This window comes from Scyliorhinus torazame, chromosome 1 (genome assembly GCF_047496885.1).
Source record: "Scyliorhinus torazame isolate Kashiwa2021f chromosome 1, sScyTor2.1, whole genome shotgun sequence".
Classification (NCBI taxonomy): Eukaryota; Metazoa; Chordata; class Chondrichthyes; order Carcharhiniformes; family Scyliorhinidae; genus Scyliorhinus; species Scyliorhinus torazame.
The window spans coordinates 80,438,459-80,464,514 of record NC_092707.1 but is presented as its reverse complement, the minus strand read 5'-3'; the positions used below and the strand labels follow the sequence as shown (position 1 = coordinate 80,464,514).

At 46.5% G+C, this 26,056-nt stretch overlaps 1 protein-coding gene across 4 annotated transcripts in view; it reads right to left on the bottom strand.

Moving 5' to 3' along the window:
- Positions 1 to 479: 479 nt before the first annotated feature.
- srrm4 (serine/arginine repetitive matrix 4) overlaps positions 480 to 26,056 on the bottom strand; it is a 668,971-nt gene continuing 643,394 nt past the window's right edge. For all 4 annotated transcript variants that reach the window (XM_072497014.1, XM_072497020.1, XM_072497038.1 and 1 more), the window contains 3 exons: positions 16,315 to 16,425; positions 11,902 to 12,036; positions 480 to 3,543 (listed from right to left, as the gene is read on the bottom strand). In XM_072497014.1, coding sequence (XP_072353115.1) covers positions 3,258 to 3,543; positions 11,902 to 12,036; positions 16,315 to 16,425 — 532 coding nt within the window. In that variant the 3' untranslated portion in view covers positions 480 to 3,257. The remainder of the gene's footprint in view (positions 3,544 to 11,901; positions 12,037 to 16,314; positions 16,426 to 26,056) is intronic.

Below are 26,056 nucleotides of genomic sequence, written 5' to 3'. Positions count from 1 at the left end.
GCCCTTAGTGTTGGGTGGGGTTACTGGGTTATGGGGATAGGGTGGAGGTGTTGACTTTGGGTAGGGTGCTCCTTCCAAGAGCCGGTGCAGACCCGATGGGCCGAATGGCCTCCTTCTGCACTGTAAATTCTATGATAATCACTTATATACACTTGAAAGGAAAGATGGTGCCCTTGGTTTAACCTCTCATTTGAAAGATGGCACCTCCAACAATGCAGCACTCCCTCAGTCATGCACTGAAAAATCAGCTTGTATTTTTGCACTAAAGTCTCTGGACTGGGACCTAAACCCAAATCTTCTGACCCAAGAAGTGAGTGTTCTACTATGGGTAGGTAGTGCAGCAACAGAAGTATTCCTCATGTATGTAGCCCACCTGAAATAGTATTGTTACGATATCAACAGCTGGCAGATGCGGCTACATGATGGGTGTATGATTTGTATGAAAGTTAGGATACCGACAACATGAAACAAGCCTCAAATTCAAGTAAGGATGTTTATTTTTCTTTAAACAGTTTTTGCTTTACAAGCTCACAAAGTAAATGCATCAGGAAGACTAATGTCATGAAGAATATATCTTATTTTCACAGAAAGATTAAAAGAGCTGGCACAGTAATATTAACAGACACCTCCAATCCCTGTGCAAGAGGAGGTCGAGGAATTAGATTTCAACCGACATTATTGAGCAAGTATGCTGTCTCTTCCACCTTGCTCTTCCTATTTCATTTGTTCTAAGACATTCAAAAACTATTTGGGTTGAAAGCGTTCTGACGAATACAAACACACCGGTAGTTGTTATACATGACTGATAATTCTAGCTACAGTTGATAATACTGAACATTAACCAATGCATTTTTTTGGCAGCTATAATTTATCATTGGGAGGTTCATATAATTCAGATCTTTTCAAAAAAATATTCTGAATAGAGGTCCTTGAGCACAAACACAGTTTCACAAAGTCTTGTATGTAATGGCTTACCAGAAAAAAAAGAAAAAACAATTAGATTTTTCACACAATGCATGGCAGTTCCATAAATACAGGCTCTGCTGCCTACTCTATATAAATAAGTTCAATAAATAGGGCAAATAAATATTAAATAACTGGGTACAGTATTGACCTTTATCAATATATTTACAGTGCATAGTGAAAATACAATTAATTGATCAAGAATTAGCAGAAAAAGTTTTGGTATATTTGCTAATTAGACATGGAATTGAAATAAATATCGTAGGAGTGCAAAAGAAGGAACAATATTAAAAGTCTATCAATAATTTACTAAAGGTCATCGAGGGGTGCTCTTATATACGAATCTGCAGGATAAGATTATTTTCACTCAGTGGCGCATTGCCACCGTGGCTTTGTTTTTTTGCGAATTTAGTGCCCATCAGGGTGAGGGATGTACATGCTGATGAGCATAACACTTCACCATTGCAGGCACTCGGAATCAGCAACAAAGACTTCCCAGGTGAGGTACACGCCAGCCAGACACACTTCACTCTACCACAAGAATGTGCTGGATGGAGGTCGAGTCTTTGAACAACACCTATAACTGCACCAGTGCAATCTGTTCTGTCTACTTCCTACAGTAGCCAGCGGTGCCCTCTCTGCAAGAGATCACCAACTTGGTGCTCATTGGTGTCTGATTAGGTGCATGTATATTTGACCAGAAGGACCTGGCTAGAAACTATCCAAATGCATTTTACCCTTTGTTTTTAGAGTGAGTCCTGTACCAAACCAAATCTGCTTTGGAGTGTAGTTCACTTTTATTTTGCTTTTAAAATACATATATACATATGAAAGATGAAATGAAATTATTTTCATTTTAGGTTCTGAATCCAATTAACTCAGTCTTACAAAGGAAATGTATTAACTATGCAGTGGCTGTGCCATCCTGGACACATCTCTTCCTCCTTTAACTTTGTTGAAATCAAAGTCCACTTTCTAACTCAATCTTTTTCACATCCTCCAAACTACGGAACTTCTCGTCTCACTCATCCTTCTCTTCCACCTACTATTTACCAGCTTTTAAAAGCCCAGCGTGCTGTGACCTACTCTTTGCTAACTGATTTACCTCACTTTCCCTCCAATTCTCTTAAATCTTGGCAGCTCGTTGTGCTTCGGGCCATGGTCTTAGTCTTTCAGTGTCGATTCCCCAATAATCAAAAAAAGGATAGAAAAGTCACAGTTTACAGAAGGAACAATTACTAATAAGAACTTTTAAGTCTACATAGGGAAACTCCCAGGAGATAAACACTGAATGTACCTCATTCCTCGCAAGTTACAAAGGATATGTAGTGCACATCTCTTTACCATGGCTCACGTGTTTGGCGATTATGCATCTTATTCCATTATTCTGCACATGTCCAGATTTGTTATGACGTATTTTTTTTAAACAAGCTGTGTTGGTTGACCAGAATCTGCTCACGGACAGTAAACACTCTAGACAAGCACTGCGGAGTAAAGCGTAGGCTTGTCTCTGTGAATCCTGTCACATTCTATGAGTGAACCTGAAATTGTATCTATTAATTAACAACTGGGGCTGTTTTCCACTGGGGCGGGGAGTGGTAGTGGTATCACGTTGCCAAACCCAGCCTGCAACTTGGAAGAGTGCGCACTGCGCCCATAATGGGGAGTCCATTCATGTCTGTCGTCAAGCAGACACTCTGAATCCAAGATATATGGGTGCACAGAGCGTCTCTAAGTGTAAATGGTGAGGGCACTGTAAGGGTTGGGTAGGGTTGGGGTGGGGGTTGCTGGCAGAAAGATATGTTTCAGCTGTGCTCACACGAAATCTGATTCATCACCTCAGTGAGCCAAGGCCTAAGCTTCTTCTGAAAATAGCCACAGTGCACCTGCTGGGCTGCTACAACTTTCATTTTGAACTGCTGCTGTTCTGACTTTGATACAACCGTTCTTTGTATCGTAGTCACTGGGATCTACACAACCCTTTGTAACAATCAGATCAAAGCATGATTGTGAAATTGCTCCAAGTTATTTTGCTCCAAATTTGGCATAAGTTATTATTTTTTTTAAAAAGGAAAGCATCTAAGAATTTCATTTCGTTTTAAAGTGAGAGATGTACATGGAGAAATTTGAGTCTGTCTGTCTGGCTATTTAGCGTGTGTTGTGACACATTCGCACGCAACAGATTCCACACGTCACTTAAACAGTGGGAAACCAAAATAACACGGAGGTCAATCTGCAAATAGGCAGCAGGGAAAGGGTGGCGGTGGAGGGGGATGGAGGGGGTGGGGTGGGGTTCAGCGCCGTAGGCTCTCATAGCTGCCTGCAGAATCGTAGCTCTTGCTGCTGCTGCGGCTGCTGCTCCGTCCGGGTGAACTGCGGGTCCGGCTGCGACTCCTGCTGAGGCTGTGACTCCGGCTCCTGCTGGAGTAGCTCTGGCTCCGGCTCCAGCTCCTGCTTCTGCTCCAGCTCCGGCTCCGACTTCTGCTCCGGCTCCTGCTGCTGTACCGGGAGGAGTAGCTGCTGACACTGCTGGAAGATGAAGGGCTGGGCCTGTAGTACGGGATGGGCCTTTTTCGAGCACTGATAAATAAAGAAGATAAAAAAAGAGGCTGTGTTCTTTATGCTTGTTGATCATCAATATGTTAGTGGCTACCAAAGACGGGGAGGAATTGGCATGGGTGGTGACACAACAGGCAACATTTCCTCTTCTGCCATCGACCTGATATTCAGTTCCACTGATTTCAAGAGAATTGTATATCAGGCATGTTCTGCAACAGTCAGAAAATGTAAATCCACATGTCTTTTATTCCCCCCATATTAAATTTTACAGTCAGTATCTGGCAACCATTCAAGCATTCCATTTTTACACCTCACTTAGGGACCTGCAGTTTGCTTCAATTTCAAGAACACTCCATTTTGAAACATAGCTTATTTTCCTTATTTAACATTCGCAAAGTACTTCTTTGAATTGATTTCCATTTTTTTTGCTGATGTTTCCTTTCCTCGCACCCCTCCATCCCCCCCACCACATGTGTCAACTCCTTACTAGACGTCTCTGCGCCACCCTACCTGTGTCCACCCATCTTGTGTAGGCCTAGACAACTGGTGCTGATAAGTCATTCAATTGAAGTGGCACCATAGCAGAGCTCTGCATCAGCACAGAATAGTAATCGTGTGTGTGGGGGGGGGGGGGGGCGGGCAGGTTCAGGAGTATTGAGGCCAACTGTAGTCTTGTGTTTGCTGCCACAGCTAAAATCACCCACCTTAGCACAGAGCCAAGGGAACAGGGTGGAAAAATGGGGTCAGGACTACTTTTCAAATGGCAACGCAGATTGGTTTGGCTCAATAGTCTGACTTCCTGCTGGAGGTGGATTCTGGGACATACATCTATAAGGCAGAGGACTGCATCAGGCTGTGACTTTACTCATTATCCCCCCTTAGAGCTTGTTTATCAGTGTTGTAGGAACACAGGGAAATTTTAGAAATAGGCAAAGCACCATTTAGCCTCTCCCTTTGAATTTATCTCAACATTGCCTACCTGTTTCCTTGTCATGGCCCTCAATGTACCTTTTCTCTAAGAAACACATATGGCTGTCTCTTTAACCCATTTATACAACTAAACATGATGAGCTTCCTTGATGATCTATTCCATATTTCTATGACACTTTGTGTGAGAGGTCTACAATATTATGAGGGGCATGGATAGAGTGGATGGTCAAGCACTCTTTCCCAAGGTGGAAGGGTCAGTTACCAGGGGGCATAGGTTTAAGGTCCATGGGGCAAAGTTTAGAGGAGACGTGCGGGGCCGGTCTTTTACATCGAGGGTGGTGAGTGCCTGGAACGCGTTGCCAGGGGAGGTTGTGGAAGCAGATATATTAACGGCGTTGAAATGGCACCTCAAGACTTCTGGTTGCGGTGATGCACTGCTAAGCCGCACGTTTCGGCAGCTCCCGTTCTAACGGACTTTTGGGCTCTTATCGGGAGCCCCAACGGAATTTTTTTTCGACCTAACCCAGTGTGGGGTGACGAAGGAAGGAGTCCCCCCGGTGTGTGTATGGAAAGGAGCGGCGGTAGTGGCCAGATTGCGAAGGATCCTTTGGAGCAGCGGCAGAGAAGAGAAGTGAGAAGCAAGATGGTGGCGGATGGAGCCCAGATGGTATGGGGCCCAGACCAGCAGGAGTTTCTCCGACGATGTGTGGAGGAGCTTAAGAAAGAGGTGCTGGCGCCGATGCTACTGGCAATCGAGGGACTGAAGGAAACACAAAAGGTCCAGGCGATGGAGCTCCGTGGAGTGAAGGCAAAGGCAGCCGAGAATGAAGATGAGATACAGGGCCTGGTGGTAAAAACGGAGACACACGAGGCACTACACAAGAGGTGCATAGAAAGGCTGGAAGCCCTGGAGAACAGCTCGAGGAGGAAAAACCTACGGATTCTAGGTCTCCCCGAAGGAGCAGAGGGAGCTGATGTTGGGGCTTATGTGAGCACGATGCTCCACACGCTAATGGGAGCTGAGGCCCCAACGGGCCCCCTGGAAGTGGTGGGAGCGTACCGGGTCCTCGGGAGAAGACCATAGGCAGGTGAAACACCAAGAGCAAATGTGGGCACCGGTGGAAAAAGGGACAGGGAAGGGGAATGAAGGAACTGCGCCATAGGGGGCGGGGCCGAGAGGAAAGCGCGGGTATTTTCCCACGCTATGGAAATTATAGCGGGAAAACGGGCGCAGGAAGGAAGGGAGCCCCACACGCAGGGAGGTCAAAGAGTGAACGGGGGAAGCCGAGGTCAGCCAGAGTTAGCTGCCTTCCGGAAGCAGTATGGGGGGAATAACCAAGCTAGAGGGGGATCTAGCAGGGGGGGGGGGGGGGGGGGGTATTAACTGGGTTGCTGCTGCTGAGTGCAAGGGGGAGCTGGTAAGCGATGAGGTGATCGGGGCAGGAAGGCGCTGCCTGGGTGGACAGACGGGTGCGCGGGACCTGGATGGGGAGATGGCCTAAAAAAGGGGATGGCTAGTCGACGAGGGGGGGGGGCTGAATGGCCCCCCAATCCAGCTGATCACGTGGAATGTGAGAGGCTTAAATAGGCCGATTAAGAGGGCACGGGTGTTTGCGCACTTAAAGAGACTGAATGCGGACGTAGTCATGCTCCAGGAGACGCACCTGAAAGTGGCGGATCAGGTTAGATTAAGAAAAGGATGGGTGGGACAGGTATTTCACTCAGGGTTGGACGCGAAAAACAGAGGGGTGGCAATATTGGTGGGGAAACGTGTATCATTCGAGGCTAAGAATATAGTGGTGGACAGTGGGGGCAGATATGTGATGGCGAGTGGCAGACTGCAGGGAGAGGCGGTTGTGCTGGTGAATGTATATGCCCCGAACTGGGATGACGCGGGATTCATGAAGCGAATGCTGGGACGTATCCCGGACCTGGAGGTGGGAAGCTTGGTAATGGGGAGGGATTTTAACACAGTGCTGGATCCAGGGCTAGACCGGTCCAGATCCAGGACTGGGAGAAGGCCGGCAACGGCCAAGGTACTTAAGGGATTTATGGAACAAATGGGGGGAGTGGATCCGTGGAGATTCGCCAGGCCGATGGCTAAAGAGTTCTCTTTCTTCTCCCACGTCCATAAGGTATACTCCCGGACAGACTTTTTCGTTTTGGGAAGGGCACTGATCCCGAAAGTGGCAGGAACGGAGTACTCGGCCATAGCAGTTTCAGACCACGCCCCGCATTGGGTGGATTTGGAACTAGGAGAGGAAAGGGAGCAGCGCCCACTTTGGCGACTAGATATGGGACTACTGGCAGACGAGGGGGTCTGCGGAAGGGTGAGGGGGTGTATTGAGCGATACCTGGAGGTCAACGACGATGGGGAGGTTCGGGTGGGGGTAGTATGGGAAGCGTTGAAGGCGGTGGTTAGAGGAGAGCTGATCTCCATCAGAGCCCACAAGGGGAAACAAGAGGGCAAAGAAAGAGAGAGATTAGTAGGGGAAATTTTGAAGGTGGATAAAAAATATGCGGAGGCCCCAGACGAAGGGCTATACAGAGAAAGACGAAGACTACAGACGGAGTTTGACCTGCAGACCACGGGAAAGGCAGAGGCACAGTGGAGGAAGGCACAGGGGATGCAATATGAGTATGGGGAAAAGGCGAGTCGGCAGTTGGCCCACCAACTTCGGAAGAGGATAGCGGCGAGAGAGATCGGGGGAGTTAGGGACGAAACGGGAAATATGGAGCAGAACGAGGTGTTCAAGACCTTTTATGAGAGGTTATAGAAGTCCCAACCCCTGGGGGGAAAAGAAGGAATGTTACACTTTCTGGACCAGCTAAGGTTCCCGAAGGTGAAGGGGCAGGAGGTGGCAGGTCTGGGGGCGCCGATCGAGGTGGATGAGGTGATTAAAGGACTGGGGAACATGCAGGCAGGGAAGGCCCCGGGACCAGACGGGTTTCCGGTGGAATTCTACAGGAAGTATATGGATCTGTTGTCCCCGCTCTTGGCGAGAACCTTTAATGAAGCTAAGGAAAGGGGGATGCTACCCCCGACAATGTCGGAGGCGACGATATCGTTAATCCTGAAACGAGATAAAGATAAAGAAACGAGATAAAGAGATAAAAATGCGGGTCATACAGGCCTATCTCACTCCTAAATGTAGATGCCAAACTGCTGGCAAAAGTGATAGCGACAAGGATAGAGGATTGCGTCCCAGGGGTGGTGCATGACGACCAGACAGGGTTTGTAAAGGGGAGACAACTGAATGTTAATGCACGAAGGTTGCTGGGGGTGATGATGACGCCCCCACCGGAGGGGGAGGCAGAGATAGTGGCGGCGATGGATGCAGAGAAGGCATTCGATAGGGTGTTGCTGAAGAGGTTTGGGTTCGGTGAAGGGTTTATTAGATGGGTCAGACTCTTATATGGGGCCCCGGTGGCAAGCGTAGTCACAAACCGGCAAAGATCGGGGTATTTTCGGCTACATAGGGGTACAAGACAAGGGTGTCCCCTGTCCCCGTTACTGTTTGCGTTGGCAATTGAACCACTGGCCATAGCGCTGAGGGATTCTAAGAAGTGGAGGGGGGTGCTTAGAGGGGGAGAGGAGCACCGAGTGTCGCTCTACGCAGATGATCTACTGCTATACGTTGCGGACCCGGTAGAGGGGATGCCAGAAGTAATGCAGATACTTAGGGAGTTTGGAGAGTTCTCGGGATACAAACTAAATATGGGGAAGAGCGAGCTTTTTGTAATGCACCTTGGGGAACAGGGAAGGGGGATAGATGCTCTGCCACTGAGGAGAGTGGAAAGGAACTTCTGATACCTGGGGATCCAGGTGGCCAGGAACTGGGGAACCCTGCATAGACTTAACCTGACGTGACTGGTGGAGCAGATGGAGGAGGACTTTAAGAGGTGGAATATGGTGCCGCTATCGCTGGCGGGCAGAGTGCAGGCAGTTAAAATGGTGGTCCTCCCGAGGTTTATTTTCGTGTTTCAGTGCCTCCCCATTCTGATCACAAAGGCCTTTTTTTTTTAAATAGACAGGAGCATTACGAGCTTTGTGTGGGCAGGAAAGACCCCGAGAGTAAAGAGGGGGTTCCTGCAGCGCAGTAGGGACAAAGGGGGACTCGCGCTGCTGAGTTTGAGCGACTACTAGTGGGCCGCCAATGTGTCGATGGTCAGTAAGTGGATGAGGGAGGAAGAGGGAGCAGCGTGGAAGAAGCTGGAGATGGCGTCCTGTAAGGGAATGAGCCTAAAAGCGCTGGTGACGGCGCCGCTGCCGTTCTCCCCGAAAAGGTACACCGCAAACCCAGTGGTGGTGGCAACCTTGAGGATCTGGGGGCAGTGGAGGCGACACAGGGGAGTGATGGGTGCCTCGGTGTGGTCCCCGATAAGGAATAACCACAGGTTTGTCCCAGGGAGGATGGATGGGGGGTTCCAGTGTTGGCAACGAGCAGGAATTAGGAAGCTGAGGGGCCTGTTTATAGACGGGACGTTTGCAAGTCTGGGAGCGCTAGAAGAAAAATATAAGTTGCCCCCGGGGAACGCCTTCCGGTATATGCAAGTGAGGGCATTTGTGAGGCAACAGGTGAGAGAATTTCCGCAGCTCCCGATGCAGGGGATCCAAGATAGAGTGATTTCTGGGGTATGGTTTGGAGAGGGCAAAGTGTCCGAAATATACCGGTAGATGAGGGACGAGGGGGAGGCGATGATAGAGGAGCTGAAGGGAAAATGGGAAGAAGAGCTGGGGGAAGAGATTGAGGAGGGGCTATGGGCTGATGCCCTAAGTAGGGTAAATTCCTCGTCCTCGTGTGCCAGGCTTAGCCTGATTCAATTTAAGGTTCTACATAGAGCACATATGACGGGAGCAAGACTGAGCAGGTTTTTCGGGGTGGAGGACAGGTGTGGGAGGTACTCGGGAAGCTCGGCGAACCACACACACATGTTCTGGTCGTGTCCGGCACTGCATGAGTTCTGGTGGGGCGTGGCAAGGGTAATTTCAAGGGTGGTGAAGGTCCGGGTCAAGCCAGGCTGGGGGTTAGCTATATTTGGGGTTGCGGAAAAGCCGGGAGTGCAGGAGGCGAAAGAGGCTGATATTTTGGCCTTTGCGTCCCTAGTAGCCCGGCGTAGGATTCTACTCATGTGGAAGGAAGCGAAACCCCCAGGCGTGGAGGCCTGGATAAACGACATGGCAGGGTTCATAAGATTGGAACAAAGAAAATTTGCGTTGAGAGAATCGGCTCAGGGGTTCTCCAGGCGGTGGCAACCGTTCCTTGACTATCTCGCGGAACGATAATGAAAAGATAGAAATGATAGCAGCAGCAACCCAGGGGGGAGGGGGGGGGGAAGCACTATTTTGTGTTTTTGCTATTTTTTTCTTTTTCTTTTTTTTCTTCTTCTTTTGTTTTCTTTTTTAGTTGTTGTTGTTAGTTCACTATATTATTTAAATAATGTTATTTACCAGTTAATGTATAATTCCTTGTTGAGTTGCAAAAACGGAAAAATTTTTGTTTGAAAAATTTTAATAAAATATATTTTAAAAAAAAGAAAAGGCATCTCCAAAAATACATGGAAAAAGAGGGATGCGGTACAAAGAAGTGCTCAGGGTTTTAGCCAAGGGTATCATGGCCGGTATAGGCTTGGAGGGCCGAAGGGCCCGTTCCTGTGCTGTATTGTTCTTTGTTCTTTTTTCAATTCCAATTTTCCTCTTAAACATGAGAAATGTAGGTGCCAACTTACTTTTTAAATTTGGGATGATTGATATGTTGAGGCTGCTGAGGGTACGACTGGCCAAGAATTAGATATGTGGTATTCTTTGAGAATATTATGCAGTTACTATAACTTTCAACATTATTCTATAGTGACCTATGAGGGCAGCCTGGGGGCTTTGACTGCTGAGTTTCTTTGCTTCCCTGTAAGAGAGTGGTTACCTTGTGCACCCTGAAGTCCACCTAGTACTACTGTGGGGGATTGAAAAATTGGCATATGGAGGCAATTGCGGTAATTTCAACTTCAGTAGAAATGAAAAGCTGGAGACATGTATTGCAGGTGGGCTGGTTTTACATTTCCTGTTTTGCACCATAACCCAAAGTGAAAATGTCCCCTACGTGTGCATTAGTCATATGCTTAAGCATCATCATATGTTTAAGCATCATCATATTGTTCTCTGGACAATACATTTAAAGTGGCACAGAGGCTTGGTAGCACAGTGGGCGGCACGGTAGCACAGTGGTTAGCACTGTCGCTTCAAAAGTCCCAGGTTCGATTCCCAGCTTGGGTGACTGTGCGGAGTCTGCATGTTCTCCTCATGTCTGCGTGGGTTGGGGCGGCATGTGGCACAGTGGTTAGCACTGGGACTGCGGCGCTGAGGACCCGGTTTCGAATCCCGGTCCTGCGTCACTGTCCGTGTGGAGTTTGCACACATTCTCCCCATGTCTCTGTGGGTTTCACCCCCACAACCCAAAGATGTACAGGTTAGGTGGATTGCCCATGCTAAATTGCCCCTTATTTAAAAAAAAAATAATTGGGTACTCTAAATTTATTATTTTTTTAATTAAAATTTAAAAAAAAAACGTCTGCGTGGGTTTCCTCCGGGTGTTCCGGTTTCCTCCCACAGTCCAAAGATGTACAGGTTAGGTGGATTGGCCATACTAAATTGCCCTTAGTGTCCAAAGGGGTTGGGTGGGGTTGCTGGGTTACGGGTATGGGGCGGAGGTGTTGTCTTAAGTGGGGTGCTCTTTCCAAGGGCTGGTGCAGGCTCGATGGGCCGAATGGCCTCCTTTTGCACTGTAAATTCCATGTCTATGTCTACAAGGCAACAGGGAAAATGACCACTGCTTAAAGGCTGCTAGGCGTAAGTTTGAGAATTTTATAATTCTGGGAAGTAATTCTATACACAGAAGGCGATCAGCAGACAGAACATGTTACCAAGAAGGGTGAGTAATGCCATCGATTCTGGTGAAGGGTCTCAGCTTAAGAGGTATCTTACGCAGACACTGGAATCATTTAAGGAACAGCTGAACTCTGCAATGGGGAGATGGCATTCTATTTTTTAAAATATAAATTTAGAGTATTCAATTCATTTTATTTCCAATTAAGGGGCAATTTAGCGTGGCCAATTCACCTACCCTGCACATCTTTGAGTTGTGGGGGCGAAACCCGCGCTAACATAGGGAGAATGTGCAAGCTCCACACGGACAGTGACCCAGAGCCGGGATCGAACCTAGGACCTCGGCGCCGTGAGACAGCCATGCTAACCACTGCACCGCCGTGCTGCCCTTGGGAGATGGCATTCTAGATGGGTGAGATTAAATGGCTTAAAGAAGCTTCTTTGGAAAAAAAATCTAGCTGGCGATATGCAAAGCATATTCCAAGTTTGAAACTCCTAATTGTTAATATTGAATAAATTGACCGGGTGAAAATAATTGCCCCTTAATTACAGACCCATGTTTTACTGACCTGGTGATCCGTCGAGGTTCCAGATGGCTTGGGGAATCCCGTCTCCGTTTCCTCATTGGGGAGTAGGAACGGGACCGCCGTCTCCTGGACTCTCTGTCTCTGGAGCAGTAGTTCTTACGATCCCGGTCATGGTCCCTGTCCAATTACAATTTAAAGTAATAACTTTTAAAAATGGAAGCACAAAAGTGATGAAACATTGTTTTGCTGTTTAAAAGCAATTCAGTGAAACTTCCTTTATCCACATTTACATTATCCAACATTTCAATCTTTTACCAGAATTTTCATAAGACAAAGCCTTGCGCAGAAGCATCCTCATAGCCCTTTTGGTTACATGTGTTTCATTCCTTCATCTTGGTGAACAAAGCCAAACAATATTTCTTTTGCTACTTCAATTGTGCTTGATTTCCTGAGTGGAGTATTACTGGAGCAGACATGTGAGGTAAAAATGTGGGACTCTTGAATATCTGTCAGTTTTCATTGTCTAGTAGTGGAAAGATGGCGCATGCCCCTATGACGAAAATGGATGGCAGGAGGTCCACTGTGGACAATCTTCACAATAGAAAATGCTGGAAGTGCTCCATAGTTTGATCATTGACTGAAAGGAAAGGTATCTCCTGAGCTGAGACACTTCATCAGAATCGATGGCCTTAGGGATCAGATGTCAACCATTTGAGTCGCAGCACCATAGAGACAATGAGACCAGGAAGGCTGAAGTGAAAAGGTCAGCTTAAAGTCTTAAATGCATGAAAAGAGAATAGAAAAGACAGAACAAAGTCATGAAAAAATACTAAGAGCATGATTCAGTGGACATGAAACAAAGTCCACTTTCGGCCTCGTTTGGCGGCGTGTTTCATGGCGGCTGCAGTGCCGAGATTCACCTCACTATCTACCGCCACTTTGCTGTTTCTTTTTGGGCCTCAGCGAGTTTGTCCCCACCAAGGCCACACTTTAGTTGATTTCCTTCACTGGGGAGCTAAGCATGCCAGCAAGACCCTCACAGATTGGGATGTCATCTTGACTAGCTACCCCGATCTCTGCATCCCCACCTTTAGGCCCTCCCCTTCCTGGACACCTCCCTTCACCCCTCCAACCTTCCAGTCACCCCTGGAACAGCCCCCCCCTCTAATGGGCAAGCCACCCCAGGCCCGACCCATGGTCGTGCCAGCCTGGGAACCTTCGCACTGCCAGCCTGATACCCTGGCAGTGCCATCCGGGCACCCTAGCGGTGCCAAGGTGGCACTGCCTGAGTGTACAGGTGGCACTGTGGGGGTGTCAGGCTGGCAATGCCAAGGTTCACAGGTGCCAGGGGAGTGCCAGGTTAAGGTCACGCCTGGTCCACATTTGTGGAAACCAGTGCTAAATGGTGCTCGGTCGAGGTCTAGCCGACATGACTGTTGACTCCTGGGCGCTGGGTGAAATGATGGCTCATTTAAATATGCTTGTCTGGATCATGACCAAAAAGGGTGTGATCCAGATTGCGGCAGATGGAGCGAGTCGGGTGATTTGCAATCGGTCGAGCACCAAGCCCAATTTCAGGCTCTTGCTGGATTCACCTGTCGTACCCAGCTCTGTGCTGGGCGCAACACGGTTGCAGAATCTTGCCATAAAAATCAAATTAATCAAATTTCTTAAAGGAGGGAGATGTGAATATAAAGAAAAGTGGGAGATCTGAGGGTCCATCCTCCATTGATATTGCAATAAAACCTTGTGGGCAATAAATTCATTAATGTGGTGCCAGCACCATGCAGATTTACATTGATTCCCTGGGGACAGGCAGCACTGTGGGTTATTACTTGCACAGCATTCTTCACTGATAATAATTGAAAAGCACCGGTTAGGCAGTGCTGCTTTCCCCGGTGAATCAATGTCAGTTTGTGCAGCTCCGTTAGCTATATAAACAAATTTCTTCTCATGTACAATTGAATGCTTATAGAATTCTAGAATCATAAAATGGTTAATGTTTGGAAGGAGGTCCCTTGGCCATCTTGTTTGTGCCAGATCTCTAGAAGAGCAGCTCACCCCGTCCCACTTCCCCACTTTTTTCCAGAACCCTGCAACATTTTTTCACTTGAAGTGGTTCTCTTTTGATGGCCTTGATTGAATCTGCTTTAAACGCACCCTCAGGTAAAGCATTTCCAGATTCTAACCACACAGCGTGTAAAAAAGTTTGTCCTCATGTCATCATTGCGCCTTTTGTCAATCACCTTAAATCGTTCCCTTCTGGTTCTTGATCCATCCGCCACAGGAACAATTTGCCTATCCACTCTGTTGAGACCCCCTTATGATTTTGCGCACCTCTATCAAATCTCCTCTTAATTCCCTTCTTCATGGATAATATCTCTTGGGCGGGATTCTCTGATCCTGAGGCTAAGTGTTGACGCCATCGTAAACGACGTCGCGTTTCCCGATGTCGTCAACATGGCCTCAGGAGCAGCAATTCTGACCCCGACAGGGGGCCAGCATGGCACTGGAGCGACCCACGCCGCTCTAGCTGCCGATCCCGGCATCAGATGAGCGTTGCGGGGTCTGCACATGCGCAGTGGCACTGGCGTCAACGCGCGCATGCGAAGTGGGACTGGCGCGATTTCCGCGCATGCGTGGTGTCTCCCTTCTCCACGTCAGCCCCGATGCAACATGGCATAGGGCTTCAGGGGCTGGCGCGGAACAAAGGATGCCCCCAGCCCAAGAGGCCAGCCCGCCGATCGGTGGGCCCCGATCGCGGGCCAGGCCACAGCGGACTTCCACGCTGAGGTCCCGCTGGGTAAGACCAGGTTAGAACGGCGCCGGCGGGACTCAAATTTTTTTGTCCGGCCACTCGACACGTCCCGGCGTCGGAGTGGCGTGGCGCGAATCGCGCTAGTCACGGTGATTCTCCGGCCCGGCGTGGGCTGAGCGAATCCCGCCCCCAGTTTCTCAAGCTGGCGTTCCTAATTCTTGAAACCATTCTTATGAATATTTCCTGCACTCTCCCGGATGCTTCCACATCCTTATATTTGCCCCGAGATACGACAGGCAACCCAACTGCGCCATCTAAAAGCGCTGTAACTTCGCTAATATAAATTTGAACTTACATTTCTTTTAAAAAATAACATTTTGAAATTTGAAGTATGGCATGTGATGGGTGTAACATGCTTGGGAGGCACAAATATGTTTGGACTTCTGAGCTCAAAGTTTTCCTTATTATCTTATGTCATATCTGAGTCTGTTTTAGATTAATTGATCTCCATGATTCGTCGATGATTCCAGGATCTTTGAATCACATGATTGCGAGGATGGTTGAAGGCGAACCAGATAGACTATGGTCATTTTCTATCAGTTCCTATGCTAATAATTGAGAAACTGGGGGTGGATCTTCTCCTTTGGAACTTGGATATAGATGATCATATGGATGAGGCACATATGGGGAAAATGCATGGCCTGCACTAAAGGCCGACCATTCTCCCTGCTCAGTTTCCCAATGTGTGCTCCAATGATGTGATGTTTACAGCTAAGCTCTAAACAGGAAATCTGCCCTTGCAAGGTAGAATTAAAATAGCTGTACAGTGAAGTACGCACTTAACAACCATAGTCTATCTGGTACGCACTTAACAAGCACTTGTTATGCCCAGAGCACAGGACAACAAATACTCCATATCCAGCAGTATGAATCAAACCTTACAATTTCATATCGAATTGTGGAGCATAATAGACCCCAAAGAGACTTGAAAATACTCAGCCAAGATAACAGCTGTTCATGAATTATATGTGACTGTCTAATTCCTTTTGAATCCCACTAAAAGACTGACAATATTGCAGCTAACCAGAAGCAAGAATGTTCCATAGAGGGTGAGATCACTCTGAAGGATTAACTTTGCTCAGTAATGATGGATAGAGATGACCCACAGTGCTTCAAGTGAGGTGGGGTAAGTAGGCTCTGGTGTTTATTTTTATTGTTGAATTTGGGTGGAAATTATATATAAACTGATGAAAAATGTGTTGCAAAATTTGACAGTTCCAATGTACCATAGTCTCTCCTAAGCAAACATGCATCCTTTACTGATACAGATCTAACAGTTACTTAAATTTACTTTGTGCCAAATGAAGCTCAGTCACAAAATCACCTTTGACCATTGCTTAACCTATAACATCACAAAGATCTTTGAGCCTCACTATTGGTTTCTGCAGTGACCAAATGGAATTTGGGAAGACCAACGTCCAGAGCGATTGTTCTCCAAGTTTGCACAGAGAATCACTCGACCGGGCACCTGTCAGCATTTTGGGGAAATGACCTTGGCGGTGGGCCAAATGATTTTCCACCCATCGTTCAGTCTACAAACACGGTGCAATGTCCTCCATGCCTGGATTGCCTCTGTGCACCCTGCTTGCGCAAAGCTGGAAACTCAAACCCGCAAAATGACTCCTTAAGATCATTACCTCTGCGGGCTGTATCTTGAATAACTTGGACTGCGTCGTGACCGTGAGCTCCTGCTTCCTGGGCTTCTCCTCCTCGACTTCGGTGAGTAGCTCCGAGAGCGTGAAGAGGACCTGGTCAAGCACAAAGGAACAGCCTCTATATCCAACCGTAAATCTATCTATCTTTGTTTGTGGGCTTGAGTAGAAAATGTACTGCCACAACCATGCTTGGAGTTGAAAAGTTGGTGAGATGATTTATTTTAAAACAAATGTTCCATATCCAGGGGCTTGATACTGGTGCTCTCTTTGCATTGCATTGCAAAATTACTTTCTTAATGGATTCTGCTATGAGATTCAAGGCTGCTGACGGTGGAGTCTGCTTCCATTATATTACAGGCATATTCAAAAGTTCCAGAATAAAAGATGCAGAGAATATCAGGGGCCTTTTACATTTCAAAGATTGAAAGCAGCTTTACATTGATGGAATGTTGTCGATGGCACCCTTATAATAATACAAGAATCTTTATTATGGTCACAATTGATGGGCAGCACGGTAGCACAAGTGGATAGCACTGTGGCTTCACAGCGCCAGGGTCCCAGGTTCGATTCCCCGCTGGGTCACTGTCTGCGCAGAGTCTCCACGTTCTCCCCATGTCTGCGTGAGTTTCCTCCGGGTGCTCCGGTTTCCTCCCACAGTCCAAAGACGTGCAGATTAGGTGGATTAGTGACCAAAAAGGTTAGGAGGGGTTATTGGGTTACCGGGATAGGGTGGAAGTGAGGGCTTAAGTGGGTCGGTGCAGACTCGATGGGCCAAATGGTCTCCTTCTGCACTGTATGTTCTATGCTCTAAGTAGGCTTACTTTAACACTGCAATGGCGTTACTGTGAAAAGCCCCTCGTCGCCATCTTTCGGCACCTGTTCAGGTACACTGAGGGAGAATTCAGAATGTCCAATTCACCCAACAGCACGTCGTTCGGGACTTGTGGGAGGAACCCGGAGCACCCGGAGGAAACCCATGCAGACATGGGGAGAACGTGCAGACTCCGCACAGACACTGCCCCAATCTGGGAATCGAACCTGAGACCCTGGTGCTGTGAATGCTAACCACTGTGCTACGTTTACTATGAATGATTTAACTTTTAAGGGCCAACATAGTTTGGTTACCAATTATAACTAAATACTGCGATGATATGCATAGTTGATATGCATGACCTCCGACCACTAGGTGGCAGTGTAAACCCACCACGTGACCCAATGGTCTGGGAGTTGGGAGTAAGTCATGCTGGAGGATAAATGTATTTTGCAGAGGCTCTACAATAGTAAATTAGTGTTAGTAGTTTATTATTTTATTTATCCTAGTTATCACACAGTTAAGTAATAAATTATTTAAACTAGATATTCTGTCATTCATCATTCATTTCAGCCAGACTACAGAACAGTCTTAGACTGGGTACTGTGTAATGAGACGGGAATCATTGCCAATCAGGCTGTAGGAGACCTCTTGGGGATGAGCGACAATAACATGATGGAATTTTTTATCAAGACGGAAAGTGAAGTAGTTGATTCGGAGACTAGGGTGCTGAATCTTAATAAAGGGAACTATGAGGATATGAGGCGTGAGTTGGCGTTGATAGATTGGGGAGAGTTACTTAAAGGGATGACAGTGGATAGACAATGGCAAACATTCAAGGAACGCATGGAGGAATTACGGCAACTGTTCATTCCTGTCTGGCACAAAGGCAGAGGGGGAAGAGGGCCAATCCATGGCTTCCAAAGGAAATTAGAAATAGTATCCGATACAAGGACGAAGCATACAGATTGGCCAAGAAAAATAATAGGTCTGAGGATTGGAAGCAGTTTAGAAATCAGCAAAGAAGGACAAAGGGATTGATTAAGAAGGGGAAAGTACAGTACGAAAGGAAGCTTGCAGTGAACATAAAGACTGACACTAAGAGTTTCTACAGATATGTGAAGAGAAAGAGATTGGTAAAGAGAAATGTAGGCCCCCTACAGACATAAACAGGGGAACGCAAAATAAGGGACAAAGAAATGGCTAAGCAATTGAATACATACTTTGGTTCTGTATTCACAAATGAGGACACAAATCATATCCCAGAAATGTTGGAGAATAAAAGGTTCAGTGAGAGGGGAGAACTGAGGGAGATCAGCATTAGTAGAGAAATGGTGCTGGGAAAACTGATGGGATTGAAGGCGGATAAATCCCAAGGGCCTCAGAATCTGCATCCCAGAGTGCTTAAGGAGGTGGCTCTGGAAATAGTGGATGCATTGGTGGTCATCTTCCAGGATTCTATAGACTCTGGAACAGTCCCTGCAGATTGGAGGGTAGCTCATGTCACTCCGATATTCAAAAAGGGAGGTAGAGAGGAAGCAGGGAATTATAGACCAGTAAGCCTAACATCGGTAGTGGGGAAAATGCTTGAATCCATTATCAAGGACTTTATAGCGGAACATTTAGAAAGCAGTGGCAGGATCAGTCAGAGTCAGCATGGATTTATGAAGGGAAAATCATGCTTGACAAATCTGTTGGAATTCTTTGAAGAGGTAACCAGTACAGTCGACAAGGGGGAGCCAGTCGATGTGGTATATTGGGACTTTCAGAAGGCATTTGACAAAGTCTCGCATAAGAGATTATTGTGCAAAATTAAAGCGCATGGGATTGGGGGAAATGTATTGAGGTGGATAGAAAACTGGTTGGCATAGAGGAAACAAACAAGTGGGGATTAATGGGTCCTTTTCAAATTGGCAGGCAGTAACCAGTGGGTTACCACAGGGATCGGTGCTGGGACCCCAGCTATGCACAATATATATTAATGATTTGGATGAGGGAACAAAATGTAACATTTCAAAGTTTGCAGATGATACCAAATTAGATGAGAGGGTGAATTGTGTTGAGGATGCAGGGATCCTACAGCAAGATCTGGACAGGTTGGGCGAGTGGCCAAATCAATGGTAGATGCAGTATAATTTGGATAAGTGTGATGTTATTCATTTTGGAAGCAAAAACAGGAAGGCAGATAACTACCTGAATGGTTGTAAGTTGGGAGAGGGGAGTGCGCAGCGGGAACTGGGTGTAATTGTGCATCATTCGCTGAAGGTAAGCATGCAGGTGCAGCAGGTGGTAAAGAAGGCTAATGTATGTTGGCCTTCATTGCAAGAGGTTTCAAGTATAGAAGCAGGGATGTGTTGCTGCAATTGTACAGGGCCTTGGTGAGGCCACATTTGGAGTATTGTTTGCAGTTTTGGTCTCCTTCTTTGAGGAAGGATCTTCTTGCTCTCGAGGGAGTGCAGCGAAGGTTTACCAGACTGATTCCAGGGATGGTGGGACTGTCTTATGAGGAGAGATTGATTAGGTTGGGATTGTTCTTGCTGGAGTTCAGAAGACTGAGGGGGGATCATATATAGACTTATAAAATTCTAACAGGACTAGACAGGGTAGATGCAGGAAAGATGTTACCAATGATGGGTGTGTCCAGAACCAGGGGTCACAGTCTGAGAATTCAGGGTAAACCATTTTGGACAGAGATAAGGAGACATTTCTTTACACAAAGAGTGGTGAGCCTGTGGAATTTATTACCTCAGGACGTAGTTGATGCTAAAACATTGAATATATTCAAGAGGCGGCTGGATATAGCACTTGGGGAGAATGGGATCAAAGGCTACGGGGAGAAAGCAGGATTAGTCTATTGAGCTGGATGATCAGCCATGATCGTGATGAATGACGGAGCAGGCTCGACCGGCCAAAAGGCCTCCTCCTGCTCCTATCTTCTGTGTATCTATGTATCTATGACATAGTACCAGGATTGATGATTTACTAAGATCTCAAAGATTCTGCATGAAAAGATAACTTTGAAGGAGAAGGAAGAAAATGCATCCTTGCTACCCACCTTACTAGCTACTGGCACCTTGAAGCTGGGATGGAAGGCACCAAGGCACCTCAACAGCTTCGGATTACTGGTAATGTAGATGGGAATTGGAGGGTGTTTAAGCAACAGCTTAAACTCTCTGTTGCAGTCCTTGGTGTGCAGGCACAGCCCGATGAGAGGAATTTTGCATTGCTGCTCACTGGAGTAGGCCCCCAAGCAATTGAAATTTTCAACATTTTTGTCTTCGAAAACGAGGCTGACAGCAAAAGCTTTGAAGAAGTTCTTGAACAATTCGATCGGCATTGTCCCCCCCCAAAAATGAAACCTTCAAGCGCTATATATTCCATACGCGCAACCAGAATGCGGGAGAGGCACTTGATAGCTTCCTCACCAACTTACGATTGAAGGCGCAGACGTGCAACTTCAGCACTCTCCAGTCGTCAATGATGTGCGATCAGATAGTTTTTTGCTAAAGTGCGTGAGCGGCTTCTGCGGGAAACAGACCTGCAACATGGAAGTGTGATTCAAATATGTCAAGCTCGTGAGCTTGCAGCAAAGCAGCTCGGCACGCTGAATCTCCAGCATGTTGGCGCAAAGGCGGAAGAGGCGGCAGATACCATCAGTGTGGTGACACAGCTGAATAAGAAATATGCTCCCAGTGCGGGTGATCATTTTGAGAAGCCGACCCGATCCTCCATTTTATGTCTGCGATATGGCAAACAACATTTGCCATGGCAATGCCCTGCTTATGGAAAGACGTGTGCTATCTGTAATGGCAGGAATCATTTTGCAACCCAAAATTAATCAAGGAGATGGCCTAAATAAACAAAGCGTATCAGGCTACTGATGAAGTGTGCCGAGATGAAACATACTTTGTCGCCATGATCTCCAGCGAAGACAAGGAGACTCAAGTCATACCAAATAACAATGGGCTGGATTCTCCACTGTCGGGATTCTCCGTTGGGTCGGCAGCACACCCAAGCCTGGGAATTTCCCGATGGCGTGGGGCTGCCCACAATGGGAAACCCAATTAGCCGGATGGCGAGACAGAGAATGCTGCTGCCGGTGGGGGCGAGCCGCACCAGAAAACTGGTGCAGCGGGACGGAGAATCCCACCCAATATATTTGTACCAATCTGCAGAAATAGTGAATTGAAGGCAGATAATCCTAAAAATGAATGGACAGTGCCATTAAAGATAAGTGACACAGTGATAACAGTCAAGCTTGACACTGGGGTGAGGGCCAACCTCATCAACCTGTCCGATGTAAAAAAGCTTTGGATTCAACCAAAAATAGTTCACAGAACGGTATTGTTGAGAGATTACAATGGCAATGAAACCTCGTTGTTAGGAGCATGTGAGCTTAATGTCAAAAACAGAATTCTCAAGTTCAAGTTTTCTGTGGTGGCGGCGGACCGCGGGTCTTTTGTTGGAGTTGAGGCAGATGAGGAGCTACAGCTAGTTCGACGAGTCTATTGTGCAAACAATGCTGTAACAGGCCCTAATCCCTCAGGAGACCCCATACTGAATGAATTCCCTGAAATTTTCCAAGGTTTTGGTACGCTACCATACACGTACATGATTCAATTAAAGGAAGATGCGAAGCCTGTGACTCATGCACCAAGAAGCGTGCCGGGGCCATTAAAGGATAAACTAAAGGCAGAGCTAGAGAAGGTGAGTGCTTTGGGTGTCATTAAGCGTATTGAAGTCCCTGCAGACTGGGTTAATTCATGGTCTGTGTAAAGAAGCGCAATGGGGACTTAAAAATCTGCTTGGATCCAAAGTATTTGAATCTCATTATTAAAAGGGAACACTACCCTATCCCAAAAAGGGAGGAGATAAGGTGTGAAATGGTAGGAGCAACCTGTTTCAGCAAATTGGATGCGTCACAAGGCTTCTGGCAAATGAAACTAGATAAAGAAAGCACCAAAAAGTGCATGTTCAACACACCCTTCAGGATATATTGCTTTTTAAGAATGTCATTTGGTACAATCTCGGCTTCAGAGATCTTTCATTGTGTCATTGAGCATATAGTTGAGGGAATTTCGGGGTTCTGTGTATATGTGGATGACATTCTTATTTGGGGGTCAATCCAGGAAGAGTATGATAAATGGCTTCTCAGTGTCCTAAAAAGAATCAAGAAAAAAGGTCTGGAGTTGAACAGGGCTAAATGTCAAGTCGGGATGCACAGCATCACCTTCCTGGGAGACAAGCTGTCCACACAAGGGGTTCAGCCCGATCAAGACAAGATAAGGCCATATCTGCAGATGCCACACTCTACAGATAAAAAAGGCATTTTAAGAATGCTAGGCATGATACATTTTGTAGGCAAGTTCATCCCCAACTTGGCAGCCAAAACAGCACATCTGAGGGAGACCATAAAGTAAGATGTAATATTCCAATGGTCCAGCAACCATGAACAAGAGTGGCAGGCACTGCAGGTTTCGCATACCACATTTTTTGACCCAGCCAAAAATCTCAACTGATGCATCACAGGATGGTTTAGGGGCGGTCCTACCCCAGCAGGATCTGGAAGGAGACTGGCTGCCAGGGCATATGCGTCCAGGGTGATGCCTGACACTGAACGAAGAAACGCACAAATCGAAAAAGAGTGCTCATTAATGGGCTAACGAAGTTCCATGATTATGTGGATGGGCTTCCAACCTTTATTGGAGACTGATCAGAGGTCGCTGGTCAACTTCGTAAAAAAAAAATCTGAGCGAGATGTTGCCGAGACTTCAGCAAATGATCATGAAGTTGCAACAATACGACTTTGAGTTGGTATATACGTCGGGTAAACAGCTTATTGTGGCTGACATGCTTTCCAGAGCTACAGGCAATGAAGAACCACTCCAGCTGGATAAGGACATACAAGTCCACGTAAACATAGTGACAGGCTCTCTGCCAGCCTCTGACAACAAGTCAAAAATAGTTAAAGAAGAAATTGCCAAGGACACGATCTTCCTGAAAGTGAGAAAGTATATTCATGAAGGATGGCCCAAAAGATCCTGTTAAGTTTTACAATATTTGAGCAGAATTAAGTGACGTGAATGGATTTTTGCTGTGGAATCAGCAGGTTGTGATTCCACAGGCACTGCGGTCAATGATCCTCGTGAAGTAACATGACAGGCACTTGGGGATGCAAAAGTGCAAGATGAGAGCCAAGGAGGCAGTCTATTGGGCTGGGATCAACCGGGACATTGAGTTGATGGTGGAGAACTTTGAAACATGCCAAAGATTTCAGCGCAGAACCTATGCAGATGGCCGAGACAGTCACAACTCCGTAGCAGAAGGTTGGCATAGATATTATCCATTTAAATGGAAAAGAGTATCTTCTGGTCATAGACTATTTTTCTAACTACCCGGAGATAGCGCAGTTGTCGAATTCTACAGCACAATGTGTTATTAAGAATGACAAAGACATTTTTGCACGACTCGACATTTCAAATGTGGTCATGAGCAATAATGGTCCTTGTTTTGACTGGACAAAAGTTGTGCCGCAGTAGATTTCCAACATGTTACTTCCAGTCCACATTACGCTCAGTTGAATGACAAGGCTGAAAAGGGAGTGCATATCGCCAAGCAGATCCTAAGGAAAGCCACTGGACAGTCACGATGATACATATCTTGCGCTCTTCAGCTATCATTCGGCACTGCTAGTCAATGGCCTCTCGTCTGCTCAAATGTTGATGAACAGGCAACTGTGAACGACTCTACCTTGTTTCCCCCATGAGCCCGTGAACCATTCATTAATAAGACAATTGGCCTCTCAGAAAAGGAGGCAGAAGGGATTCTGTAATAGGTCTGCCAAAAGACTTCAACCTCTGCAGCCAGAGGATACGGTGAGGATACAGGACTCCAAAGGAAATGGAACGTCTAAACAGGCAAAGGTAGTGCGACAATCAGATCCAAACTCGTATCTCATTATTACGGATGAAGGTGCTATCTTGAGAAGGAATAGAAGAGCTTTGTTCAAAGTACGGCAACAGTTTCTGATGCAACCACCAGAAGAAGCATGCAACAGTCCTACAACATCTGAATGAACATACTGAACAAATACAACAAGAGGATGATACATCAGTACACGAAGAACATCAAACTCAAGCAACAAACACTGAAAGAACATGAAGAACCTTTGCAAGTTCAGCAGACACTGAGCAGGTCTACAAGGATAAGGCGCAAGCCCGAAAGACTGAACTTGCGACAGACTGTAAAACATTTTGAACATGTAAATAGTTATGCATATCATGGTGAAATGTAAAAACATAATTTAATATATGTAAATAAATTCATTTTCTAAAGGCAAGGGGTTGTGATGAAATGAAATGAAATGAAAGTTGCTTATTGTCACAAGTAGGCTTCAAATGAAGTTACTGCGAAAATCCCCTAGTCGCCACATTCCGGCGCCTGTTCGGGGAGGCTGTTACGGGAATTGAACTGTGCTGCTGGCCTGCCTTGGTCTGCTTTCAAAGCCAGCGATTTAGCCCTGAGCTAAACAGGTTATGAGGATTGGCCTGGTAAATTGCCACTAGGTGGGGTTGGGGGGATAGGATGTGGGATTGGGCCGAGGTAGGGTGCTCTTTCAGAGGGTTGGTGCAGACTTGATGGGCCAAATGGCCTCCTCCTGCACTGAAAGGATTCACTGGGAATTGAACCCGCGCTGCTGGCCTGCCATGGTCTGCGTTAAAAGCCAGCAATTTAGCCCTATGCTAAACCAGCATAAAGCAAGCTTGTACATAATGTTATGCGTGACCTCCGACCACTAGGTGGCAGTGTAAATCCACCACATGACCATGTGGTCTGGGAGTTGGGAGTAGGTCGTGCTAGAGGATAGACGTATTTTGCAATAGCTCGATAATAGTTAACGAGTGTTAGTCGTTTATTATTTTATTTAGCCTGGTTATCTTATCACGCAGTTGTTAAATGATAAATTACTTAAAATACATGTTTTGTGGTTCATCATTCATGTCAGCCAGTCTACAGAACATGAAAAATGCCAGGAACCATATTCCACCACTGTATGCAGTGGGAATCATGGCGCACAGCCTTGATTTGAAGCAGCAGCAGGAAGGAAACTAAAGCAAAGAGCTTGGATCAGAAGTTGTACCTTTCAGAGCACTCTCTCTTAGGACTAAAATAGTCGGTGCAACAAGAATACGAATTAGCAATGTGCGATTACTGACTTTCTCTTAACTAAAGTTAAAGGAGGCCTGGCAGCCAGTTAGACCTGTTGGAGGTGGCTAGTATGTGGATGAGAATGATGCCAAGGAGGATTCAATCCCTGCTCCGCCTGAGATAAGCTTGCACACTTCCCGGTCATACAACTTCTAGCAATGGCCATGACTCAACCCTTAATAATCCTGGATGCTACCTAGAGAAGAAAAGCGGCCCATGGAATTAATAGATTCTTGCTCATGCGTGTATTGTTTAGGGCTCAACTGCTAAACTATGTCTCCTTTAGGTGTTGACAGTTGATCATACTTTTAACAGGTTGCTGGTATGATAAGTGCCGTGAACTGTTCTGTAGAGTTGATTGGCTGCTCTGGGACTGCAAGGCTTCCTTTTTTATCGATAGTTCCCCATCAGCAGAGCAAAGATCAATAATTGGAGAATCCTGTACCTTTTATAGAATGTCTTTAGATCTTTCAGAAGCCTGACAATATTTTACTTTTTTTTTTCTCATTGAACTTGGAGACCATGACCTGAATATTCCAAAGTATGGTTCTTTTTCTGAAAGAGATTTTGGTTTGGATGCTGCAAAAGATACTTGACTAGCAAAAGAAACATCCTTTTAGCATCCACCCTGTCATGTCTCTGAAGGGACTTGCCAAGGTGGAGGCTGAAAGGATGTTTACACTTGTGGGAAAGGCGAGAACTAGG